This window comes from Macaca nemestrina, chromosome X (genome assembly GCF_043159975.1).
Source record: "Macaca nemestrina isolate mMacNem1 chromosome X, mMacNem.hap1, whole genome shotgun sequence".
NCBI lineage: Eukaryota > Metazoa > Chordata > Mammalia > Primates > Cercopithecidae > Macaca > Macaca nemestrina.
Window position 1 is genome coordinate 3,728,696 of NC_092145.1, and position 8,775 is coordinate 3,737,470.

The window sequence follows — 8,775 nt, forward strand, 5'->3', positions numbered from 1 at the left end:
AAAAACTTCTTAAGGGACATCACAAGTGCTGCATTCAGCAAAATCCATACTACGGGAAACTAGACAAAACACAAGACCTGTTTATTTCTTTTGTTTTTTTTGTTTTGTCTTGTTTTAAGATGCAAGGAAAAAAGATTAATAGTTGGAGAAATTATAGATTAAAAAGCACTAAGCGACATATTCAACAATTACAATGATTAGATCATATTTGAACACTGATTCAAAGAAACTAATTTTTAAAGTATGTGTCTGCTAGGTAAATATGGACATTATCTGGGCATTTGATGATTACTCATTTAAATTGTTAGGAAATACATTTACACTGGATTCATGTTTCACAAAAGAGTTCTTATCTTTTATAAAAGCATATGAAATAATTAGAAACAAAATGACACAACGTCTGGGATATGCCTCAAATCATTACAGTAGCAAGAGATGGAAGTAGGTAAGAGTAAAATTAGAACCAGATTGGACAATGACTGAAAATTGTTGATGCTAAGAGTCTGGTACATTGGTTCATTATATTATTCTCTTTAATGTTGTGTATGTTGAGAATATCTATAGTAAAAGCTTTTTATTGTAAATATCATGCCATTAAATTTGAAATCCTAAGTGAAATTGATCACTTACAGGTTTAATCAAACAATACAAACTGAAACTGTACAGTATTCAAAACTCAAGCCACTGCCAAATGTTCCAGAATAAGGCAGTTTGGGAGGCCAGTTATACCAAATGATCATGGAGAAACAAATTACCATCTTATGTAAACTCTTCCAAAGCATACAAAAAGATAGGTAATTATTCAAATCGTTTTGCCAGGCCAGCACTCTTTGATTCAAATACCAGATGAGAACAACCAGTGAAAAGAATGCTTGAGCCAAGCTCTCTCACATAGCAGCAAATATTCTAAATAATTTAATAGCATATTCAACATAGCAGTATATTAACTGAACAAACAAGCTCTGTCCAAGGAATAAAAATTATGATTTAACATTAGAAAATGCTTTTAATGGTAATTCCCCGTAAACAAATTAGAGGAGAAAAAACACTTGATTATGTCAATGGCTACATAAAAAGCATTTCAAAGAAGTTTAACACAAGATAATGGTTAAAAAAAAAAAAGTAAAGAAAAAAGTAAACTAACACTAGAATAGAACTTGCGTTATTTAAAATCTATAGCAAACACACTTAAATGCGAAATGTTACAAAAATTTCCATGAAAGCCAGGAACAACACAAAAATGTACGCTATCTTCTCTATTGTTCAAAACTGCACTGAAACACATAGCCAGAGCTATGGGTATCAAAATAAATAAGATACATGAATTTTGAAAAGAGATATTTGGAGGCAATGTTATCTTTTAAGAATATTCAAAGGAATAGGCATGTGAAATATTTAAATGAATAAAAGGCTTCAGAAGAAAAATGTTTTATGGAAGCTCATTATAGCAAAATCAAGACACTGGTCATACAAAAATAGTAAATAAATAGAACATACAGTAGAAAATATCCCATTAAAAACAGCAAAAACTCCTAAAATTACCTTAAAAATAATCCTAACAAAAATGAGCAGGATCTTAATGGAGGCAACTGTAAAAGTTTGCTGATAGATTCAGGTGGAAGAAGTCCCAAATAAATAAAGCATTATACCATATCTATTAATGGAGAACAGAATATTTTAAAGGTGTGAATTTTCCTTAAATTATTTACAGAATTAGTGCCTTACCTTTAGTCCAAAATGAGCATCAAGTTCATATTGCTGACTTACACTCCAGAATCAATCCTGGAGGGGAGAAGGGAAAAACCATTATCAACACTCAACAAATTCTACACAGCAAAACATGATAGAATCCTAAGGAGACTGCAGAATGTTGAACTGGACCTTGTGTTTGGAGTAGGGGGAGGGGAGGACAACAGTGCATTTGAGGAGGTCTGTAGCCTGCATAGACGGCAAATAAGAGGATGAATAGGAGGAAATATTTTAACTTCTGGCCCTGCTTTATTGCACAATCTGAGGCAGCACTTCACACCACGATGCCGTAGCTCTGGAGTGATATCAGGACAGCAGGAAAGATGGGGTTGATTGAGGGAATATGACTCTGGAGTCTGTTCTGCTAACCACCTGAAGCCACCTTAGTGACGACTGGTCTTTTTGAGAAATTATTGGAATATAAAGAATGGACTAGAAATAGAATAAACAGTGAACCACATAGAATAAGGTAGGTATTCTTTCATGAAACGTTTTATATATATATGTAAATTTATATATATGTGTATATATACATTTCATATATATATATAAATACACTTGGCAGATATTTAAAATATATATTTTTACTAGGAATGAGGGTTAAAAAGCCAGACATCACTGCATTGGACTATAAAATGTCAGCTAAACTCAAAACAGCAGGACCTCCCCACACCCCCATGCTCAGCCTTTTTCTTGTAGAAAATATACCCTTTAGGACAAAAAGTTTGCCAAGTCTACTTCTGGCTTGGGAAGAGCCCCCTTAGGAAGGTGTGTGTCTCCTCCCAGAGGTCATTACAATCACGGGTGTTGCAGCTCCCCAGTGACCATCTGGCCTGGGACCCCCACCCATGCTTTGCAAGGGGTGCAGCTGGGCAAATCATCAGAGGTGACAGAAACAGAGCCTCTCCCACCCATCACTTCATCAAAGAGACAAGAGCCAGGAGGAAGACCCTCCTGAGTGAGGACCGAGGGTCCACCTACCCCACACAAAGGGGCCACAGAATCCAGCAAGCCTCTCCTGTCAGCCCTGGAAGACCCTGGCAATATTGTCACCCCGAACACAACCCTCCCCTCACTGTCACCTAGGAAGACTCTGAGTCGAGAGACATGGTGTAAGGGGGTCAGATATCCTCAGCACAAAACAGGGGTCCAGGCTTTTCCAGGCACCAAAGTCGAGACTGAAAAACCCCATCCACACCCCCACCACGACCCACAGTCCCACTATCCCCATCCCAGTCCTCACCTCCACGCCCCTCCCCACACTCATCTTCACCACCAACCCTGCCCCAACCCCATTATCACCCCCTCCCCACCCCACCCGGACTCCCACCCCCACTCCCACCTCAACTCCGGTAGAATCCACTCTGCCCCTGCTGTCAACCCAGGGAAGCCCCAGGGGCCGGATGTGACGCCACTAACTTACGCCTCAGGGATCAGAGAGAAGCGAGGTTCTCGTTCTGAGGGACAGGCTTGAGATCGGCTGAAGAGAGCGGGCCCGGGCTCTGTGAGGAGGCAAGGTGAGAGGCTGAGGGAGGACTGAGGACGCCCCCAACCCAGAGAGAAAGCCCTAAATAATTCAGCGCCGCCTCTGCTGCGAGCTCTGGACCACCTGAGGGCAGACTTCTCAGGCTGGGTTGTCACTCCCCACCCCCGCCCCCACTCTCTCTCGCCGCTTAAGCCGCAGGGGACTCTGGGAGTCAGAGCTTGGTGTGACCAGGGCAGGGCTGGGAGCCACCCCTAGGTTCTGCCAGCATCAAAGTCAGGACGCTTAGAGAGGGCTCTGCCCCTGATATCAGCCCTGGGAAGCCCCGGTCATGGCGACCAGGAATGCAAATTCTGACGTCGGTATCTGGGGCTGACGGAGGGAAAGGGATATTGGTACCAAGAATGTGGCTTCAGGGGAGCAGAGGGTGGGCCCAGACCCTGCTGGGAAATGAGGGAGTCATGAAGGGATCCCAGGACAGGGTGCCCACCCCACCCCTGTCTCAGACTGAGATGCCTCCTCACTTGGCCTCAGGAATCCAAGGGATGGTGACTCAGGTCAGCGGCGGGGGGGCGGGGTAGAGGAGAGCAACCCTGCCAAGAGCCAAGGGGAGGAAGAAGAGAGAGGACTCAAGGGACCTTGGAGTCCAGATCAGTGGGGACCTCAGCCCTGGGCGGTTTCAAGCACGGTGGCCCATGTGATGTGTCTTTGCTGTGCCTTTGGGGTGTCAATGAGGAGAGGGCTACAGTCTGAGGAATGAAGCCTCAGGTCATCAGAGGGAGGAGTCCCAGAGCCCTGAGGGAGGACTCAGCAGATCCCCGCATCTCAGAACTAGGAAATCTGTCCCTCCTATCAGCTCTGGAACCTCAGGCAGGACTCTGAGGAAGGGAAGTGGCCCCCACTTTCTCACCGGGGATCCCAGGGAGATGGTAGCCTTGGCGTACAAGACTCATACACGGTTCAGCAGGAGGGAAAGGGCTGGGCCCTGTCGGGAGTAAATCTGAATTTATTTGGGAGGACACCCAAATAAAGAAAGTCTCCATCCCGTCCCCCTCCCCTCTCCCCTCCCCCCCGCCAAATCTCCTCCTTCTGTCAGCTTTGGGAATCCCATGCAGGTGTCAACGTGTGGTGCCCCTCCTCCATTTCTGCCTCCCGGGTCTCAGGGTGATGAGGACCTTGGTCTGAGGGTTGCTGAGAAGTTATCACAAGGTTCCACACTTGGTCAACAGAAGGAGGAGTTCCAGAATCTGCAGGACCCAAGGTGTGCCCCTTAGTGAGGACTGGAGGTACCTGCAGCCCAGAAAGAAGGGATGCCACAGAGTCTGGCTGTCCCCTATTCTTAGCTCTGAGGGGACCTGATCAGGATTGACACTAAGTGGCAAGCTCAATTTTGCCACAGGCAGGAAGTTGAGGAACCCTCAGGGAAATGGAGTCTTGGTGTAAAGGGGAGATATCCGCCCTGGACACCCCACAGGGGTGACAGGATGTGGCTCCTTCTTATTTTTGTTTTGGAATCTCAGGGAGGTGAGAACCTTGCTCTCAGAGGGTGACTGAAGTCAACACAGGGAGCCCCTCTTTTCTACAGACACAGTGAGTCGCAGGATCTGACAAGAGTCCAGGTAAGGAACCTGAGGGAAATTTGAGGATATCCCCAGCCCATAACACAGATAGGGGCCCCACAGAAATCTGCCATGACCCTACTGTCACTCTGGAGAACCTAGTCAGGGCAGTCTGCTGAGGCACCCTGTCTTATACAAGGATCACTGGTCTCTGGGAGGGGGAGGTGTTGGTCTAAGGGAGCTGCATTCGGGTCAGCAGAGGGAGGGTCCCAGACCCTGCCAGGAGTCAAGGTGAGTACTGAGGGGACACCATTCTCCAAATGCACAGGACTCAGCCCCACCCTGCCCCTCCGTCAGCCACGGGAATTCACAGGGAACTGTGGGTAGATGGACTCCCCTCACTTCCTCTTTCCATGTCTCCTGGAGATAGGGCCTTGGTTTAAGGAAGTGGCCTCAGGTCCACAAAGGGAGGGTCCCAGGTCCTATCAGGCATCAAGATGAAGACCAAGCAGGCTCCTAACCCCAGGACACATGGACCCAGCTGAATATGGCCACCTTTTGCTGTCTTTTCTGGGAGGACCTCCGCAGTTGTGACCAGATGTGGGTCCCCTCATGTCTTCTATTTTGTATTAGGATGTAAACTTTTGATCTGAGAGTTTCTTAGACCAGCAAAGGGGCAGGGTCCAGGCTTCTCCAGGAGAAAGGTGAGAGCCCCTGTGTGAGCACAGAGGGGACTACCCACCCCAGAGTAGTGCGGAACTCACAGAGTCCAGCCCACCCTCCTGACAACACTGGGAGGCTGGGGCTGTGCTTGCAGCCTGAACTCTGAGGGTCCCTCAGTTCCTCTTCCAGGAGCTCCAGAGACTGTGAGGTGAGGCCTTGGTCTAAGGCGGTGTTTTCAGGTCACAGAGCAGAGAGGGCCCAGACAGTGCCAGGAGTCAAGGTGAGGTGCATGCCCTGAATGTGTACCAAGGGCCCCACCTGCTCCAGGACAAAGTGGACCCCACTGCATCAACTCCAGCTACCCTACTGTCAGTCCTGGAGCCTTGGCCTCTGCTGGCTGCATCCTGAGGGAGCCATCTCTCACTTCCTTCCTCAGGTTATCAGGGGACAGGGAGACCAAGAGGTCAAGAGCTGTGGGACACCACAGAGCAGCACTGAAAGAGAAGACCTGTAAGTTGGCCTTTGTTAGAACCTCCAGAGTGTGGTTCTCAGCTGTGGCCACTTACACCCTCCCTCTCTCCCCAGGCCTGTGGGTCCCCATCGCTCAACTCCTGCCCACTCTCCCACCTGCTACCCTGATCAGAGTCATCATGCCTCGAGCTCCAAAGCGTCAGCGCTGCATGCCTGAAGAAGACCTTCAATCCCAAAGTGAGACACAGGGCCTCGAGGGTGCACAGGCTCCCCCAGCTGTGGAGGAGGATGCTTCATCATCCACTTCCACCAGCTCCTCTTTTCCATCCTCTTTTCCCTCCTCCTCCTCTTCCTCCTCCTCCTCCTCCTGCTATCCTCTAATACCAAGCACCCCAGAAGAGGTTTCTGCTGATGAAGGGACACCAAATCCTCCCCAGAGTGCTCAGATAGCCTGCTCCTCTCCCTCAGTCATTGCCTCCCTTCCATTAGACCAATCTGATGAGGGCTTCGGCAGCCAAAAGGAGGAGAGTCCAAGCATCCTACAGGTCCTGCCAGACAATGAGTCTTTACCCAGAAGTGAGATAGATGAAAAGGTGACTGATTTGGTGGAGTTCCTGCTCTCCAAGTATCAAACGAAGGAGCCGATCACAAAGGCAGAAATACTGGAGAGTGTCATAAAAAATTATGAAGAACACTTCCCCGTGGTGTTCAGTGAAGCCTCCGAGTGCATGCTGCTGGTCTTTGGCATTGATGTAAAGGAATTGGACCCCACTGGCCACTCCTTTGTCCTTGTCACCTCCCTGGGCCTCACCTATGATGGGATGCTGAGTGATGTCCAGAGCATGCCCAAGACTGGCATTCTCATACTTATCCTAAGCATAATCTTCATAGAGGGCTACTGCACCCCTGAGGAGGTCATCTGGGAAGCACTGAATATGATGGGACTGTATGATGGGATGGAGCACTTCATTTATGGGGAGCCCAGGAAGCTGCTCACCCAAGATTGGGTGCAGGAAAACTACCTGGAATACCGGCAGGTGCCTGGCAGTGATCCTGCACGGTATGAGTTCCTGTGGGGTCCAAGGGCCCATGCTGAAATTAGGAAGATGAGTCTCCTGAAATTTTTGGCCAAGGTAAATGGGAGTGATCCCAGATCCTTCCCACTGTGGTATGAGGAGGCTTTGAAAGATGAGGAAGAGAGAGCCCAGGCTAGAATTGCCACCGCAGATGATACTACTGCCATGGCCAGTGCAAGTTCTAGTACTACAGGCAGCTTCTCCTACCCTGAATAAAGTAAGACAGATTCTTCACTGTGTTTTAAAAGGCACGTCAAATACCACATGATCTCACTCATGTGGAATAAAAAAAAAAAGTTGATATCGTGGAAGTAGAGAGTAGAACAGTAGTTACCAGAGATTGGGGAGAGGAAGGAGAAGAGGGGCTTGGAAGCAGTTAGCCAACATGGAAAATTACATTTAAACAGGAGGAATAAATTCTAGTGTTCTGTTGCGCAGTAGGATGACTATAGTTAACATTAAGATATTGTATATTACAAAATAGCTAAAAGGAAGGCTTTTCAATATTGTCACCACAAAGAAGTGATAAACGCATGAGGTGATGGATACACTACCTGATTTGATCATTATACTACATATACATGAATCAGAACATCAAATTTTACCTCATAAATATCTACAATTGCATGTCAGTTTTTTGTTTTTGTTTTTTTTAATTTACGAAAACAAATGACAAGAGAAATCAATGAAGTATGTAGTGGAGGGCCAGGCTGAGGCTGAGGAAAATACAGTGCATAACATCTTTGTCTTACTGTTCTCTTTGGATAACTTGAGAACTTCTTTTCTTTTCTTCTTGGTATTTCTTCTTCTTCCGCTTCCTCTTCCTCCTTCTCTTCTCTCTTCCCTTCCCTTCTCTTCTCTTCTCTTCTCTTCTCTTCTCTTCTCTTCTCTTCTCTTCTCTTCTCTCTTCTCTCTTCTCTCTTCTCTCTCCTTCTCCTTCTTCTTTTTTTTCTTTTTTTTTTTTTTTTTTAACAGAGTCTCACTCTATTGCCCCGGCAGGAGTGCCCGGGCAGTCTAAGCTCACTGCAACTTCCGCCTCCTGGGTCCTGGGTTCAAGCGATTCTCCTGCCTCAGTCTCCTGAGTAGCTGGGATTACAGGTGCGTGCCACCATACCTGGCTACTTTTTGTATTTTTTAGTAGAGATGAGGTTTCACCATGTTGGCCAGGCTGGTCTCGAACTCCTGACCTCAGGTAATTCGCCCGCCTCAGCCTCCCAAAATGCTGGGATAACAGGTGTAAGCCACTGCACCCAGCCTCTTCTTGGTATTTTAAAATGTTGTTACTTTTACTAGAGAGTTTATGAGCTTCAGAATCTAAGGTCACACATTTATTTCTGTTTATCCAGTTTAAGAAAGAGTTTTGCTATTCTGTAAAACAAATTGGGAACCCTTCGATCTTATTTGTAATCTGTAATAAAATAACATGGAACTAGAATAGTAATTTTCTTGGACATATAAAAACTAGTAAAATAGAGAAAATAATGTTAAGTGTTAGTATTTTTATTTGTTTATTATTTTTATTTTATCGTCCTGCAAACTTAGAAGTTATATCCCTGGATCTTTGTTAAGTCGAAATTAAACTGTAATAAATGAAACCTTTGCTCACTGGTTCATTTTTTTCCCCAAACATCCACTGAGCATCTGGTCTTTGGAAGGCCCTGGGTCAGTAGTGGAAATGTTAAGTCAGAACCACCTTTACCCATAGGGTGGTAGAGTCTAGGGGCTGCAGTCAAGTAATAAGGTGGTGAGATATCCTCTAAGACCTAGAGGAAAA

The 8,775-nt window shown here is 46.3% G+C and overlaps 1 protein-coding gene across 1 annotated transcript; it reads left to right on the forward strand.

Moving 5' to 3' along the window:
- The first annotated feature begins 3,218 nt into the window (after positions 1-3,218).
- Positions 3,219-8,559, forward strand: LOC105495878 (MAGE family member A10). Its single transcript, XM_011765767.2, has 4 exons — positions 3,219-3,266; positions 4,753-4,851; positions 5,891-5,964; positions 6,040-8,559. The coding sequence occupies exon 4, from the start codon at positions 6,105-6,107 to the stop codon at positions 7,215-7,217; it is 1,113 nt and encodes a 370-aa protein (XP_011764069.1). The 5' UTR covers positions 3,219-3,266; positions 4,753-4,851; positions 5,891-5,964; positions 6,040-6,104; the 3' UTR covers positions 7,218-8,559.
- Positions 8,560-8,775: the final 216 nt, after the last annotated feature.